Here is an 18,759-nt window from a genome sequence, read left to right on the forward strand (position 1 = left end):
GGAGCCCAGTTTCAAGGTGAATTAGAGGGACAATTGCTGAATTTGCAGTTCCAGATATTCTCTGAGCTATGAATGCATCTCAAAGGGTGGTTCCATCCTAAAAAGTCTTAAAACAAATGGTCTAGAGTAGGAAGAGACAGTGGCATGAATATTTGGGCATATGCTTCCCTTTTCTAAGCAGCAGATACAACAATAACCCAATGTAATGTAAAGTGCAACTGCTCTTATATGTCACAAAAACTTACTGTAAGAATCCAAATCTATCTGTGACTTTATACAGTGAAAAGTTTGCATCCTCCCATGGGTCTCTCTCAGCCCCAGGCTGCTGAAACTGTGGAGGAGAGAGTGAGAATAAAGTAAGCATTAGGTATACAGATATGGCAATGTACAGAACAGAGGAAGCTAGCGCACACACACATGTAGAAGCTTTCTATCATTAAACAAACAGACAAGCCACTTTAAAGCACTACTAAACCTTCATTATTTTCCTATGTGGCAAAATACGGGGCCTGAGCTGTTCTAAAGCAATAGTTCACATCTAATGTATTAAAAATATTTGTAGAAATGTTTTTGATGTAGGGGTTTCACTCTCTTTATTTAGTTATGCTAGTAGATTCAACCTTGTCTTGACTTTGCCACCAATGTTCACTTGCTTGCTGACCCCTAATATTATATCCACTATAGTAGGTACCCAAAATGTAAGACCGACCCACCTTATCCTTATCTTGCGTGAAGCTCCATCTTTTTTTTAGTATACTGAGTTTTCCTTTTCCTTCAAATAGTAAGTCAGTCAAAGAGCTGTCTCCTGCACATGCCTAACTGATTTCTGTTGGAGCAGGAGGCACCAAGCATGTGTAGTAGACAGCTCTATGATTGGCTTCCTATTTAAAGGAGTAGGAAAGCTTTGTATAATGCTTTGTATGTTAAAGAGGGTGAAGCTTCCTATTAGATAAGGAAGTATTAGATTTCTGCACCATTTTTGAACTTTATCTCAGAAAAGACACCAGACTCAATGTAGGGAGAGAGGTATGTTGTTTTGGGGGGTGTTTAGATATTTAAAATAAAAAGGCTTACTTATCCTGTAAAATATAATGTACTGTTGCCTGCACTGAGTGTGTGTTTGCTTCAGAAATGCTATTATAGTTTATATAAATAAGCTGCTGTGTAACAATGGGGGAGTTAAAATAGGGCTAAATGGAACAGGATAATTAGAAGATAATAAATGTGCTCTGTAGAACACAATTGTATTCTACAGAGCTTATTTGCTATCTGCTGTGTAACTTGATCCTTTTTCCAGACTGACTGGCTGCCCCCATGGCTGCAAAGCAGCTTATTTATATAAACTATAGTAGCATTTCTAAAGCAAAATACAACTGGCGCAGGCAACAGTGCATTACATTTTAATTACTTGTTTCTTTCATTTCAGAATTGGCTTTTTTTCTGCAATGTTTGATTTGGTCAAATCTATTCATTACAATGTTGCCATTTGACTTTGCTCCATCTTGTCAATTCTAAAAAAGATTGAGGGCAGACTGGACTTAGGAACCTAGAAAGTCTCTGGTGAACTTTCCCATATATCTATTAATAATTGATATAATTCAAAGTAAATTTAGCATTTTGAATGAAAATCCATATGCAAGTACTTTCTGAACTAAATGGATCAAAAGGCAATTGTCCTAAAACCGAGAATAAAAACTGTTCCTTGGCACTCACCATTCCCAAGGGCAAAATTCACAGTCCACTGCATTTCATATATTGTTAATAATACAGGTATAGGATCCCTTATCCTAGAAAGATCCTATCAAGAAAGCTCCAAAGTAAGGAAGCCGGGATTTTAAAGGAGAAGGAAAGGCTAAGTCACTTGGGGGTGCCAAAATGTTAGGCACCCCCAAGTGACTTAAATCGCTTACCTTTTACCTCGGGCTGGTGCCCCTGTTAGGAGAAAACTGCACCAGCCCAGGGTAGCTGCGAGCGAGCGTCTCCTCTTCTTTCTTCTTGCACTAGAGTGAAAAGCTGAACTTTAACAAAAAAGGCATCTTCTCACTCTACTGCGCATGCCCTGGCCCAGGGATTTTGACAACAGAAGGAAGCGCTCGCTACAGGTACCCCTGGCTGGTGCGGTTTTCTCCTAACAGGGGCACCAGCCCGGGGTAAAAGGTAAGCGATTAAAGTAACTTGGGGGTGCCTAACATTTTGGCACCCCCAAGCGACTTAGCCTTTCCTTCTCCTTTAAGCAAATAATTCTAATTTTGATTGCCCTTTTTCTGTAATAATAAAAGAGTACCTTGTACTTGATGGCAAGTAAGCTGAAATAATCCATATTGGTGTCAAAACAATATTATTTGGTTTATTTAATGTTTAAATGATTTTTAAGAGATTTTAGGTAAGGTGATCCAAATTACAGATCCTTTATCCAGAAAAAAACCCAGGTCCAAGATAATAGATCCTATACCATGTGAAAGTGAAAATTGTTTAAACTAAGAACTTGGAAAAAGACATTACATAACTTTGACTGGCCCTGGAGTAGTGCTTACAATTACTGGCTGCCTGCTACATGGCAATATAAATGATTATAAAAGGGTGGTCATATCAGTCACTAAACAAGGCCCACACGGGTGTCAATTAGCGGCACCTACCTTCTCATATTTGCTAATAATCTCTGCTCTTTCCAGGGCTATAAGAGTCTCAATGTCTTTCTTCATGTCAGAGACTGGAAGAGAAATAGTAATAAAATTTTAAAGGAAACTGATAATGAATTATTGTTTATATATAATCAATTAACAAATAATAATAAATAACCGTAACATTATTTGAAGTGTCCTGCATGATCCGAACTGATGCTGGCAGGGCTACCATGCAGCTCTTAAAGCTTTAGTTTAATTTTAGTAAACAATGTAAAGAGGCAAGCGCAAAGCACACTGCGTCACATTGCTTCTTACCACTTTCCTCCGCAGTGAATCACGCATGCCATGTGCCCCTGGCCTAACGTGGCTATATCTTCTGCACACATTGCATTGCACTTACTTTTTCACTTAAGCATCTGCCACTATATCTAATCTACCACTATATCTATTCGTGACCCACCCCCTACACACATGCACATTCGCCCATTCATTAAAACTCAAATACGGAGTCCTGGCAATCATTGAAACAAAGCAGTCCTACAAAAGTTCTCAGCTGTATTTTATAAAAATACCAGTAGAGGGCTACTGATCATGTATGGAAATGTTTTAATACACTGTATTATTAGTATACACAGTGGTTGGCATTGTTCCAATTACCTTACTTTCTCCCGATCTTGGATCTATCACAGTGAGGAACTGGCGTAGATGTCAGTTTGGTAAGGTCCCTTCCTTCCTTTTTTAGTACCCACTAACTAACATGATTCAGACCTGTAGTTACATAGTTACATAGGGTTGAAAAAAGACCATAGACCATCAAGTTCAACCCATCCAAGTAAACCCAGCACACACAAACCTATACTTACCAATCTATACACTCATATACATAAACTATATATACCAACATCAATACTAACTGTAGATATTAGTATCACAATAGCCTTGGATATTCTGCTTGTTTAAAAACTTATCCAGGCCCCTCTTAAAGGCATTAACAGAATCTGCCATTACTACATCACTAGGAAGGGCATTCCCCAACCTCACTGCCCTCACCGTGAAAAACCACCTACGCTGCTTCAAATGGAAGCTCCGTTCCTCTAATCTAAAGGGGTGACCTCTGGTGCTCTGATTGTTTTTATGGGAAAAAAGAACACCCCCCAACTGCCTATAATCCCCTCTAATGTACTTGTACAGAGTAATCATGTCCCCTCGCAAGCGCCTCTTTTCCAGAGAAAACAACCCCAACCTCAACAGTCCAACCTCATAGTTTAACTCTTCCATCCCCTTAACCAGTTTAGTTGCAGTCTCTGCACTCTCTCCAGCTCATTAATATCCTTCTTAAGGACTGGAGCCCAAAACTGCACCGCATACTCAAGGTGAGGCCTTACCAGGGACCTATAAAGGGGCAAAATTATGTTCTCATCCCTTGAGTCAATTACCTTTTTTATACAAGACAGCACTTTATTTGCTTTAGTACCCACAGAATGACACTGCCTGGAATTAGACAACTTGTTATCTACAAAAACCCCCAACAAACTACAATTCAGGAGATAGTAAATAAACAAAAAAAAAACAACTTAGTGCTACTTCTCTCTCCATGTTTCCTCTACATATCTGCACTATAATAATACAATTCAGAGGGTATGTAATCCTTTTTTCCACTTCAAACATTATTGCTAGAGAAGGGTAAGGTGACATGGGTTTTGAGAGAAGGAAGCACCTATCAAAAGACAGCTAAGAGAAGCCTCAATAGCACTGCAGCTACCAGAATGTTAAATTCTTGTGCTTATGTAATAGGATGAATAGTCCCGCACACATATTTTAAGGCCAGGGACCAACAAACTGTGGTGCCCATAAAGAACTTTGTGTAAAAATGTTTAAAATATAAATAAGCTGATGGCAAGCATTTATTCGTGAGGGGTAGGCAAGAGGAGACACGTGGGCATTTACCATCCCATCTCCTAAATGAAGTGTCATTTAGACAGGCAAGTTAGGGACTACTGCAGGACGCAGGTTGGAACAAAGCCCTTTATTTACTGTCTGCCAGCAGCAGATTTCCATTCCGGTGCTAGGTACAGAGCACAGCCAGAAACATCTTCACTTGCTTTGGAAGCAGAAGTACAGCCATTCCAAGAATTAAAAGTTAGGAGGTTCCATTGTTTTGAGGGTGCATGTATATAGAGAGATAGATATTGTGATCATCATAAAAAAAAACCCCAAAAAGCAATAATAACAGCATAAATATGGCCTGTGAAAAGAAGAAATATTAAGTAGCATACAAAAAAACCCAGAAAGACAGGAGGGTTGCTCCAGGCTTTTGCTTGAATATGTTAGAAAAAAGAAATCATACACAGACATTAGCCTGCCATGTTAGAGGCAAAGAAAGTAAACAAATGATAATAAAAAATCCATTTTATGGCTGTCCTGATGTAAACTGAATGCTTTTCACATTATTAATGCTCTGTGTTTTGCCCTCCCTCTTGTAAAACATGGAAATGTTGCTTCAAATCTGTCATTGACTTTGAGACAATTTTCTCGAGCTAAGTCTTTGAGTGGAAACAGCTCAGCAGATGTGGTTTTAAAACACTGCCATGAAATTCAGTGATTTATTCTTAGGAGGGGCAAACTTCAAATAGCGTGGACATATATCTTTGTTATCCTACCCACAAGCCTTGTGTAAAAATAGCTCAGCTGGATGAACGCTGCACAAACTAAATAAAGAGTAATAATTAAAAGCAGGAATGGCAGAATCTGCCTTTTTTCAGGTCTCCAAATGTAAAATATCTCTAGGCTTGAGAGATATCAAACTAAAAGTTAAACAGACCAGTACCAGCAATTCATTTTAAACTGATACTTTATTTTTTATATATTTTATTACTCCTAACAAGGTGCTGACACCGTTCATATTGAAAGTGGGCTTTAAATGAAATCAGAGTCCTAACGCTGGGCACCAGAGGAATACCTGCAACGTTGTAGGGTTTTGGGCAGAACAGGCCAGAATCTCATACTGTGTGATGAGCAAGCTAATGGAATGTTAGATAGGGGATAAGGTCACATGAAAATGCAGAAATATTTTCACCTTATCCCTTGGCAGCCAATTGGATGGTACCTATGAATACATGTGCAGTCACATGAAGCGCGTTAGGTTTTTACCACCAATAAAGCTTTTTTTGATTTTTTTATCCGCTGTCCTGAAATCCGATGAGTGCATACTGTTTTGTGTCGGATACTGAAATTGAGTCTCCCTTTGCTGCGGGCTGGGGCATGGCACCCGGGCCACTAGAAGGAAGCGGTGAGTTAACATCTTGAATTTTGCATTTACATATAGGTATATATCATTTGGAACAAAGAGTGAAAAACTAATAAGTGAAAGGTTTGGGGCATAAGCGCCCGAACCTATAACAATTTGATGAGGGCCCTGCCATTGGTTGGTTGCACCCCGCGTGTATGGGTGACGTCATACGCACGGGGCGCAACCTTATAAAAGGGCCTGTCTCCATTCGCGTGGAGACAGACGTGCGGAGGCGTCGCCCATGAAGGATCTGGAGATGTTGCCGAAGATGCCAGAGGAGCCACTGAAGCCATCGGAGAAGCCGAGGAGGACTGCTGCAGGTCGCCAATGTATTGGGAGGGTTGCGGGACACACTGACCACCAATGTATTATGGGGGCACTGCTGCTGGGCACCAATGTATTATGGGGGCACTGCTGCTGGGCACCAATGTATTATGGGGGCACTGCTGCTGGGCACAATGTATTATGGGGGCACTGCTGCTGGGCACCAATGTATTATGGGAGCACTGCTGCTGGGCACCAATGTATTATGGGGGCACTGCTGCTGGGCACCAATGTATTAGGGGGCCCTGGCTACCAATGTTTGTGTGTCCTTTCTACTGATGGGAGGGTCACTGGGGGGGGCATTGGGGGGCAGGGCGTGGGAGGAGGAGGGCCCAGAAAATTTTGTTGTGAGGGGCCCCGTGATTTCTGATGGCGGCCCTGTATATATGCATATTTTTAAGCCTAAATAATGTGCACCATTCTAATTAACCTGTTTATGGGTTCTTTTGATCTATGAGTAGATAACACTCATCCTCATTTTACACCACTTTAGAATTAGATTTAGAATATGCCAACTCAACCCAAAATCAAATCAAAATATTCATGGAAAATGAATGATGTTTGCAAAATAAAAAGATGAACAATAAATAAATATTTCATAACTGTTAAGATGCTTTACTTAGTATATTCCTTATGAGTCCCCCCCTTGCAGATTTTAGTATCTTCCTCCTGATGTGCATGTTAGTGGCCTGTGCTGCACCAGACAAGGGAGGGAGGGTGTGGACATGGAGGGAGTGAATCACTGACCAGTAATGTGAGTGGGACGCGCTCCAATATGTGGCAGCCTTTTATGGAAATAAGGAGAGGGGGGCTTTGGATGATCTGCCTTTTCATCTTCTTTGTGCTTATTGTGCAAAAGGCAATTCTCACGATTCTTGATTTCTACAGCACTGTACGTGTGATGTGAGCGCAGAGCACTTTTTTGTCGGACCAGGGCCTGGTGGGCCCAGGTGTCAGTGGGTCCACCTGCTTCTAGCCATTTGGCCTAATTCGTGGCCATTACTTATTTTTCAATGGGAACAAAGCAGCTAAATATAAAGAAGAATAGATTATGAAAAATAGTTTGGAGAGTGGGCCTAGGGTCTAAGGTTTTCTGGTGGGCCCCTGGAATCCCAGTCCGGCACTGGTTCTGCCATTTGTGAATGGTTAGTCACAAAAAAACACAAAAACAGTAACATATATATTCATTTAAAAGCAATCATTGTGTGAGCATGTACATTTGCCACTTAATCACCTTGTTATAGAAGAACAATGTATATGCCTGCTGCACTCACATGCTAAGATAATGTAAACATTTGCCAAATAACAGTCTTCCAGTTAAAATACTGTTGCCCAAGTGGACGTCTGGGTGTCAGGATCCGATTTTTTTTATGGACTTCTTCATATGACCTCATAATTTTTATTAAATCCTGCCCCGAGAATGAGAAACATCAACAATTCATCCAACTACATGTACAAAGCTTGCCAAAGGGATAATGTTATCAACATTAAACTTTCTTAAATGTTCAAATTAGTCACTCATTTTGTATTTTTGAATAGTATTCTTTTAAGCCAGTTTCATTGGTTATGCTTTTATCTTATAAAGGAAAGCTAAAGCCTAACTAAAGACATAGGGCAGAAATGTTGTACTTTATGTTTTGATTTTCTGTACCAGGCCAAGGCAACCACAGCCCTTTAGCAGGGAAGATATGTGCCCCCAAAGATGCCCCAGTAGCAACCCATCTTCTCTTCTGCTAATTCCCTGTCCATGATCTGTGCTGCCGTCACTTACTGAGCTTAGGGACTGACGCACAAAATACTGTGTATATAGAATATAAATGTCGCACTATAAGGGAGATACAGATAATTACTATATGGCAGCTCAGAAACCCGTGCAATTAGCATCAGCGTTTAATAATCAGCCCTGGAGCATCAGTTTATATGACAGACCAGCCTCATTTTCTGCTTAATAATTTGCGACAACCCCTAAGCTTAGAACTGAGCATGTGAGTGTCGCTGACACTTTCCAAGATGCTCCTGTGACAACTGTAAAGTCTTGGATCATTGCTGCTATTGAGCTGAAACTTTAGGCTGGTGCAGTAAGTTGAATATATAAAATATGGCATTTTTAACCATATTAATTTTTTAAGGTTTAGTTTTAAGGGGTGGAAGATAACAGCTGTTATTTACTAAGATCCTGGACAGAACTGCAAGAGCACTAAGGGACACAAACATATGTATTTTTTGGCAGTATAGGATTACTTCGTTAATTCTGAGTATTTTCTGAAAATTTGGAGATTATTTAAAAAAAAAAAAAAAAACACAATGCCAGAGGGGCTGCTGTAAGATGCCATAGACACTAGTGGTCTGGTGGAGGGCTGTTTGGGCCTCTGTGTCCTCAAAATGCCAGGGCCTGTTTTGGAACCCAGTCAAAACCTGTATATTACATTGGTATACATCAGTATTCTGTAATTATACTGGTATAACAATGGGGATGGTGAACCTTAAGCTGGCCACGTTAACATTGTTACAAGATCATTTTGCCATCGTAGGACCAAGCAAGCTTATCTTGAAACTATCATTAAAAAGTACGGTTTGACCATCAACAAAAATGCCCAAAACAGGCCAACTCCTATCCATTCATAAAACTTATCAAAGAGAGAAGAAGGACTGATTTAACAAGTATAATAAGTACCTTTTACAGTGGCCTATTTTTTTAACAAGCTATGAGCATTGTTGGTAGTTTAATAAAATTTGGACATTAAAGGTGAGCAACCACTTTAACTTTCTATATTTTCTTACAGGGGCGTGTTTATAAAAGCAACCTAGGGCAGCAGCTTTTGGGGGGGCAGCCCTCGGGTGCCTATATAAAAGATTTTCTTCTTTTAGAAAAAAATGAAAAATCCCTGCAGCCAATAAAGAGTTCCTGTGATTATCTGATGATGGAGCTGGGGGCAGGCCCGTATTTGTGGAGGGGCAACAAAGGCCCAGGCCTAAGGCGGCATGCTGTCCCACCGCAACAAAATTTTTAACATTTTCCTCCCATACGGAGCAATGGGTGGTGTTCACGCCAGTGGGGGGCGGCCTCGGGGCGCCTGGATGACAAATCTGGCGCTGGCTGGGGGTCGCAACGTGCGGAAGCGACATCAGGAACGTCTAGAAGTGACTTCACATGCACACTGCCTAGTGTGGCACTGGACCCATATACAACCTTTCTTTCTTAGTTGTTTTAAGGGCACCTAATATTCATTACAAAAAATGTAGCATCCAGTTCATTCTGTTTTGGAGACAAGCACTCATTTACTAAGGGGGCCAGATGCCAACTATAAAATACAAGTCTAAGGCACCATGTTTTTGCCCAATTAGAGTTGAGTCTGACACTGTCAAGTAAATGACAATGTTGGGCACTTGTAGGTAGGCCAATGGGTGCTCGTATGCTCATCCTCTTCTGATCCCGATACTTACTATGTGATAAATGCAAGTATTAAGTACAGGGCACCCTTATGCTATTGAGCAGTGAGCTCTGCACCATATTGAAGTGCCAATGTCAGCTTGCATTACAATATGGATAGTTGCAAGTGCTTAGTGTATGGCTCTCTAAGGGGGAAATTAATTGCCCGTTAGTGCTCTATTGTATGCACCTATCAATAAGCAAATGAACTGTTTTGTATTCATTATTTTCCTTTCAGCTTATATATTTATTTAACAACTTATTTGTTGTTAACTGTTTGCCGGCGAACTAATTCGCGCGTGTTCGCAAGTCCGCAAACTTTTGGCGATGTTCGCCATTTTGGGTTCGCCGCGGTTTTTTTTTGCGCCGCGTTTTTTCCACCGCGTTTTTTGCCTTTGCGTATACATAGGAATAGCTTGCGGTTTTTTTTGTTGCCGTTATTTTTTGGCGGGTTTTTTTTTACAAAGTATTTTTCAGAGAGATTTTTGCCCTTGATCCCCCTCCTGCATGCCACTGTCCAGGTCGTGGCACCCTTTAAACAACTTTAAAATCAGTTTTATGGCCAGAAATGGCTTTTCTAGGTTTTAAAGTTCGCCTTCCCATTGAAGTCTATGGGGTTCGCAAAGTTCGCGAATATTCGCGAAAAGTCCGCGAACGGGTTTGCGAACATTTTTGGCGATGTTCGCTACATCCCTATTTGTAATGCCTAAAATTTTCATTTTCTTACAGCAAACAACAACTGCATGCTGTGAGCTGACAAATCCTTTCCTTCAGTTGAATTCTGGAGAATATATAAAAAAAAAACACAGGAAATAGAGAGAAAAAAGCATATGCATACTGGAGACTGCTTCCACTTGACCTTAGTAAAACCTAAATACATGGTCTGCACACTATGAAACTCTGTGCCTTGGAAGTAGACAAAGTATTTAATATAATCAGAGTTTCCTACGTAACGGCAAAACCTAATATTTACATCTTGACCCAGTCAGGATCTGAATATAGGTCCCACCACAGTAGAACCCTTCTTCCAGTTTAACATACACAGTTTATACATTCCATAAATGCTACTTGTTTTAAATATGGCTGGATACAGATTTCAGAATACCTGCAGTTGTGAAGTTAAGAAATCAAAATTACCCAAAAAATGTATGTAATAAATATCAGGGCAATTATTATATATTTTTATATATATATATATATATATATATATATATATATATATATATATATATATATAATATATTTTGTCAGCTGGTAATATAGGTGGCAGATTTCCAAAACACACAGTCATTTGATACAAATTTGCTCTGATATTCTACACGATTACAAGGATGTCATCTATGAACTTGGACAGTTTCCTGGACAATACAAAATCCAGATGGATAAAACAATTATTCCAACAGTGCATGATCTTTGCGAAGTCAGAGTAGCCTTGAAAGAGGGACTTTTTAAAAAGATTTAGTTACACCGAGTGAACGTATGCTGTCAAAGCAGACGAAGCCACTGAATAGGTAAAGTCAATGGTCATAATATAAAAATGGACAGATGTATGTAAAAAAAGCAGTAAAACAGGAGCACCGCCTATTCCATAAAAAATCCATACAATTTCTGCCAGCAGCTATAGGGTTAACGCTGTCAGACAAGCATATGCATTGCTGTCCAATTAAAGGAACAGTAACACCGAAAAATGAAAGTGTATAAAAATAATTACGACATTATGTACTGTTGCCCTGTGCTGGTACAGCTGGTGTGTTTGCCTCAGAAAGACTACTATAGTTTATATAAACAAAGCTGCTGTGTAGCCATGGGGGCAGTCATTCAAAGGAGAAAAGGCACAGGCACAAAGCAGATAACAGATAAAGCCCCATTATATTCTACAGAGCTTATCTGTTATCTGCTATGTAACCTGTGCCTTTTCTCCTTTTTTCCAGGTTGAATGGCTGCCCCCAGGGCTACACAGCAGCTTATTTATATAAACTATAGTACTGTTACTTTAGCAAATACACAACTTTACCTGTGCAGGGTAACAGTACATTATATTTTAAATACTTTAATACACTTTCATTTTTGGCGTTACTGTTCCTTTAACCTAGCTAGTATGTGGGGAAGGTCTATTTCCTACTGACTAGGCTGCCTGTTAGAGGAGACATGAGCTCCTCAGTAAAACTGCTCTGACCAGAAAGCACCAGCTCACCAACAGGTGAATACTTTCTTTGTGTTAATGTATGTCAGGATCAAAATAGCTGACTGGTGTGTTAGAGAGGGAAAACCTTGTGTTTAGTCAGCCTCTGAACAGGAGTAGGATTTCATTTTGTTGTTTATTTTATTTTGTGTGAGCCTTAACGGGGCGGCCTGCTGTTTGATGTCCAAAAACTCCAATTAAAGCAAAGCTTAACATTCTGCTGCATGACCTGCTATCTGGTTCTTTCACTGCCAATCAGCCACAATGTATAATAAAGACTGAATAAATCTGGAATAGAAACACATTATAGCTGTTCAACAAGTTTAAATTATTACTGATTGCTGATTACACATCACTTCTTTCACACGAAGCGTATGGCATATATTTTCGGTATGCCGAAAACCGCTTTCCGAAAATACGCTCCATACACTCTTACCTGTGCCTGCACCCAAATGAATTGATTATGCTTGGGTGCAGGCACATATAGCCGATATCCGCATAAAAATGTGAGACTTTGCATTTTCTTGTGTTTTTATGCAGAAAGTGGCTACATGTGCCTGCACCCAAGCATATTCAATTCATTTGGGTGCAGGCTCAGATAGGGGGCGTTTCAAGCGTATGGTGCATATTCTCATGTGGCATTCTTCATGTGGCATTAACCTAAGGGCGCTTTTACATTCACACAGACTGTGGTCAATTTTATCAGGACCCATACAGGTTACCGTGTATGATTCTGAAATTTGGAGGAAACCAAAGAACCCGGAGAAAACAAATGCCGATCCGTGATAGAAAAAATATTGAGCAGCAACCTTGGCAGCAATTGAAACCCTATACCAATCACATTATTTTTCTAATTACATCACAAGGAATCCATGTGCCCGAGAAGACCAACACATTAAGAAATATTTATAGAGTGTTATGGTTTGAATGTCTTTCTCAGGTTTTACTTTCCAGAATATGAAGACAGCTATTTTTAAGCAGGACATTTTAATTTTAGATTTCTCTTCTTTTTAAGGAAGCAAACTATGACCTTATATTCTAAACCGTAAAAAGCTTGTGCTTTTAATTGGAGAGTAAATAAATAGAAGCTTGACATTATGGAATATGGATCGCTGCCAGAAGGGTCATCTATTTAGAAATTTGGTAATGGAAACAGAATATTGTAGTTTTCAATACAGTTGGTTCCCATAAAAAGGGGATATACAATTTAAAGGGGAACTTCCCCTTTAGACAAACTTGATATTGTGACTTTTTCCAACCTGCTACTAAAAATGCAATTTGATTGTCAAGAGCAACTAAAAACATGAGGCTTCAGTTTTATAATAAACCAATATTTTATTGTTTATCTTTTTATTCATAAACCATTCTGACTTTCTAACAACTACCAGCTTACTAGAGTAATCACATTTTATAATTACAAGTTAAAATTCCAATCCTGCTGCAAAAGAAAAAAAAGGGAAATGTTTCGATGGCCTGAAAAATGTAAAATGAAGACATAATGGAAAACTATCTCTGAATGCCATGGTTTACAATCATACAATCAGGTATGGAACCTGTTATGCAGAATACTTGGGCCTACTAAAAAATCATTTAAACATGAATTAAACCCAATAGGATTGTTTTGCCTCCAATAAGGATTCATTATATCTTAGTTGGAATGAAGTACAAGTTACTGTTTAGGGTTGCAACCTCTACCAGCTTTCTTAGCCAGGCATGGGGCGGTTGTGAGGTCACAATATATTTTCCCCAGGGGTAATATTTTCAGTTTTCCCAATTTTCTATAGGTGTCCATTGTGAGAATTAATCATGCTCAGGCTTTCAATGCTTAGACAGAATGTTGGGCATAAGGGATTTTTCTGTAATTTGGATCACCATATGCTTAAATCTGCTAAAATTCATTTAAACTAAGTAACCCAATAAGACTGTTTATCAACAAATTGATTAAGGTGTGCTACACAATGGACAATCCGACTAGTTGTAGCCCCAGGTGCACACTGAACCCTCAGCCAGGGTAAAACAATATCCAGGATAAAATGAAAAACAGCAGCACTCCGGAAATGTTGAAGAAAAAAAGTGACTTTACTCAAGAGCACAAGGCAACGTTTCGGGCCTCAACCCAGCCCTTTATCAAGCTTGATAAAGGGCTGGGTTGAGGCCCGAAACGTTGCCTTGTGCACTTGAGTAAAGTCACTTTTTTTCTTCAACATTTCCGGAGTGCTGCTGTTTTTCATTTTATCCAATAAGACTGTTTGCCACCATTATGAATGAATGAAAATCGATCCATGCAGGGTGCTGTTCTATTATAACAAAAAAAAGGAAATAACTTTAAAAAAATCTTTATGGGACATGGACTGTAATTTGGAGCTTTCTAGATAAGGGATCCCACACATGTATCAGCACCGTACTAAAGATGATACTATCTAAATAGGTCAGTGGAGCTTTTGAGCAGTTTGGGGACAACAAACAAATCTTAGACAGTAACATGTAGCTTGCTGGCCTCCAGTTAGAAAGCTCAGCTCTGTAGAACACTTTTAGAGATTTGTTTTGATTCCCAACCAAGCAGTGCTGTATTCATGAGGGGCAGGCTTGGGGGAGGCATGTATGGCACCCCAAAACTTGGCTCTCATTTAGACTTGTAAGCACTGACTCTGCACCTCATAGAGAACAACTATGTGACTAAGTTCCGAGTGAATGAGAGCTAAGGGGCTGGATTTCAGCCCTTAGGGCTCTTGTACTTGTGTCCAGAGTGGTTATAAATAATTCATCCTGTGTTTTGAACTTTGCCTGAATGCTGATTAATTTTGCAATTCAAATAAAGCTCTTGTGCTGTTCTGAAAATTTAAAGCATCTCAACCATTTCGCTTCTTTTTGTTTAAAAATTGCTGTTCCAATAACATAAATAAAGGTCAACCAGCCTGCTGTTACCAATTATCTCCTCCTAGTACTGAAGTGGCCTCTCATTAATTCTGCTTTGCAATTTGTATTGCTGCGTGGTGGATAGCAAAAGAAAGCGTGGGGGTGAAGAGGTTGATGGAATATCAAATATGGAAGGCAGGACCAGAAGTCATATTTGCACCATACATAAACTGGCAGAGATAGGGGTTCTATAATCCAGATATGGGCATATGAAGCTTAGTTAACATTGAGTACAAGGTATGGTCTTATTATTATGTAGGAAAGGGGGGAAAAAAATAATTTAAAGCTTTCTGGATATTGGGTTTCTGGACTAGTGTTAAATGTATGTTTAATAATGCAAGATGCCTGCCTGGTAAAATGGAAAAGCTGGAAGTAATGGTACTGGATTAGAAATATATGGTCATTGGTATTGCTGTAACATAGCTAAAAGAGTCATACACATGGGTAGTAAGGCTACACTTTGTTTCGGAGGGACCAAGAAAATTTGTAAAAATTAGAAGGGCTATGTCTGGTTACTAAGCAGGATTTAAAACCTAGCATAAAGGAAGAGGTTGTGGTGGAAAATGAGAGGGCTGAAAGCTTGTGGGTCGAAGCTTTTACAGATATTAAGTAAAAGTATCCTACAGACCCCTCATGTAAGTCTGTTGCAAAAGTCTGCTACTTTGGTGGAAGTGTTAAAAACTAGGGATTTTATTTACCCAGACTGAAAGGAGCAACAGTACTGCCAAGACATTAAACAAGTAAGTTTATCAAATTGCTACATGACAATTTCATGTAACAAAGTGTGTCTACAGAGCATCTAGTTATATTCAACAGGGCCACCATTAGTAGCTTACCTGTCAATCCAACCTGAAAACATAATCTGCCAAAATGCCTTGTCTGCATGAATGGAACAACAGAATATGCCCATCCATGGACAATCATACAATTTCCACTCATTCAAAATCTGAGTCGATTGCTTTCATACCCAGACCCCTATGCTTGGCCACCATGACAATACCTGTCCTGCTCTACCCCGTGTGCCTTTGTCTTGCTGTTCAACCCATGTGGTTTCTTGTCTCCCTCCATCTGTGCGACAGCTCCCACTCCATATGACTGTTATGCTGTACAATCTATGTGTATCTCGTCCACTATCTATCTCGTTCTTTCCCCCTTGTGCCTATTCCTTTCCATCTACTGTATCTGCATGTTACACCATACATGCCTGTCTTACTTCATTAGTCATGATTTTTAAACACATCTCTTCCCCTATTTCTACAATAAAGAGGATTCTAATTTCATTCTGCATTGTATACTAGGGGCATAACTACCGGGGTAGTGCACCTGGGCCCACTCCCCTTTGGGGCTTGCCGGAGGCCACACTGCAGCTAACATGGCAAAGGATATGCACATCTGGAGGGGTGAGTCCAGGTGCAAATCTGGCACCAGAACACTAAAGCGGATAGTTATTTTGCTGTTTTATACAGACATCCATTAACACCACCCACACAAATCCAGAGAGCTTCTATAGCCAAGACAGGTCAAGTGTTCTGAACATCCAGTTACCAAGAGAATACTCTGTAGGACCTTGCTTCTGAGATGGCCCTAAGGCAATGTATTTTCTACAACATGCCTAAGGTGAAAGATTCAAGGTGTGAATAACTTATATTTACACAACTCTAGAAAGAAAATAGTTAAAAAGGCCATAACACTTTCATTTTATTTTCCCATAGTATGAATAGTTAGATGTGAATTTACAGTTCATTTGTCCTTTGCATTCATAACCCAGCACAATTCTGCATTGAAATCCATTTTTTAAAAGCACAAACAGATTTTTTTTATATTTCATTTTGAAAATTCACATGGGACTAGCCATATTCTTTATTTTCCAGGGTGCCATGTGACTTGTGCTTTGATAAAGTTGGAGTGATATCGCCCCCTCCTTTTCCCCCAGCAGCTGATCAGCAGAACAGTAGGAAGATAGCAAGACAGCATCTACCTGACACTCATATTGTGGGTAGAGTGGTAGATATCAGAATAGCATGCAATAGTGAAAAAATCCAAGTCCGGCTTGGGACTCCTCAAGTTACATGGAGTAGGAAAAACAATAGCTTATCAGAAACCAGTTTTATTGTGTAGTGCAGGCTCCTTCTGAAAGCTCAGACTCGGGCACACCAATATTACAGCTAAAAAAAATACATTTGTTGGTTTGAGAATACCATTTTAAATGATAAAGTGCATTATTTGCTATGTAAACAGAGTAATTTGGAAATAAAGTACATAAGTACATCATAAAAATCATTACAGAATCCCTTTAATACCTCCTAAGTATTTCTGTAGTATTGTATTACATTGTAAAGAATGACGTGAGTGATGCAGCTTAATGAGAATGTGGTCATTAGCAGACATCTTTAGGGGTTGGCCAGCTGAAAATAACCGGGCAGTGGAAAACATCAGACATAGCAACTGCAGCAATAAATAACAATATAACCCAAGTCTGATCACAGCTTTCCACTCTGTTCGCATTCTTTACCAAGAGACAACAACCACAGTTGTGCTGTCAGTTGCTGACTTTGACCAGCAATGGATGCCAGGACCTTGGCACTCACCCAGCGACGAGCATCACTCAGCGACTGGTGCAAACAGAAGGCTAAGCTAAAGTGCATCTCAGCTGATTTAAATACACATTTGTTGCAACCCAAGGGTGACGCTGTAAGGCACTTCTGGATGTTCTCTCACTTCCCTTAAAAAATCAGTAAAATAAATTATTATTATCAGTCAACTGCAGTAACACTAATAAAAGCAAAACTATGAGTGGTTGCTATAGTGTATTAGTCCAAGTTCCTTTATTAAATTTATTATTAAAATGTGTCAACTACTCAACATCAGCATTCTACTTTTAAGTAACATTATGTACATAGTAAATGGTTCTAAATCCAACAGTGTATGCTATATAGACTGAAATAGGCCAAAATAGCAAGTAGAAAAATACAGGCTCTCTCTGAACATACAGTACCTTAGTATTAATGCTACAAATAGATTGAGCACACATGTAAATAGAAAAAAATACATTTGGCAACATTCTGTATCTATGAATGTAAAGTCCAGGAAATTACAATACAGAGGTGTAGGATAAAAATGTAGCTTTATTTCTCTTACATGTTAAGTTGCAATAGTGATATTAACTGCTAAAACGCCCCAGCCATAAAAAAAAAGGCAGCTGAAGCCTAGAGCACAAAACTTCACCTGCATACACTAAAATTATATACATCTTAGTTTATATATATATATATATATATATATATATATATATATGTATATATATAAGCAGAATACATGCTATGTAGACGCACGCAAACACACCTAACACAACCAATTAGTTTATCTTGAGCTCTTACTTCCTCTGTCACAGGAAGAAGCTGAAACCCCAAGCTCGTTGTCAGTGATGTTTCTTTTACAGCGAGGAGGTTTTGCGGTTTTGCACAACAGAATGACTTATCTATTCCTAGTTCATTTTAGATCAAATTATGAGGACAAGACTTGACAGGAGATTCATGGCATTAGAAATGATGACATATTGTAGCTAACACCTCTGTTTTACTGTATTACAGAAAGCAACCATTTACAACATTCAGGGAAATATTAAAGGAATATGGTCAGTTAATAGAACTTCTCCAGCAGAGTCCTGCATTGAAATCCAGTTTTTAAAAGCGTAAACAGATTTTTTATTTTTAATTTTGAAATTTCACATGGGGCTAGCCAAGTTCTTCATTTCATTGTGACCTGTGCTCTGATAGGCTTTAGTTACTCTTTGTTGCTGCACTGCAAGCATGTTGGAGTGATATCACCCCCCTCTCCCCCCCCAACAGGGCAGAACAATGGGAAGGTGCCTACACACCAATATTACAACTAAAAAAAATATCTTTGTTGGTTCAATAATAAAATGTTAAAGAGTAGAGTGAATTATTTGCTATATAAACAGTGTTTTTTAGAACTAAAAAGTACACCATAAAAA

General features: G+C 39.2%; 1 protein-coding gene across 1 annotated transcript in view; it reads right to left on the reverse strand.

The window, feature by feature from the left end:
* Positions 1–18,759, reverse strand: part of usp6nl2 (USP6 N-terminal-like protein 2) — a 56,156-nt gene that overhangs the window by 21,260 nt on the left and 16,137 nt on the right. The window contains exons 2-3 of the mRNA XM_031900687.1: positions 2,637–2,710; positions 246–331 (exon numbers count right to left, since the gene is read on the reverse strand). Coding sequence (XP_031756547.1) covers positions 246–331; positions 2,637–2,702 — 152 coding nt within the window. The 5' untranslated portion in view covers positions 2,703–2,710. The remainder of the gene's footprint in view (positions 1–245; positions 332–2,636; positions 2,711–18,759) is intronic.

The sequence above is a fragment of the Xenopus tropicalis genome, chromosome 4, assembly GCF_000004195.4.
Source record: "Xenopus tropicalis strain Nigerian chromosome 4, UCB_Xtro_10.0, whole genome shotgun sequence".
Classification (NCBI taxonomy): domain Eukaryota; kingdom Metazoa; phylum Chordata; class Amphibia; order Anura; family Pipidae; genus Xenopus; species Xenopus tropicalis.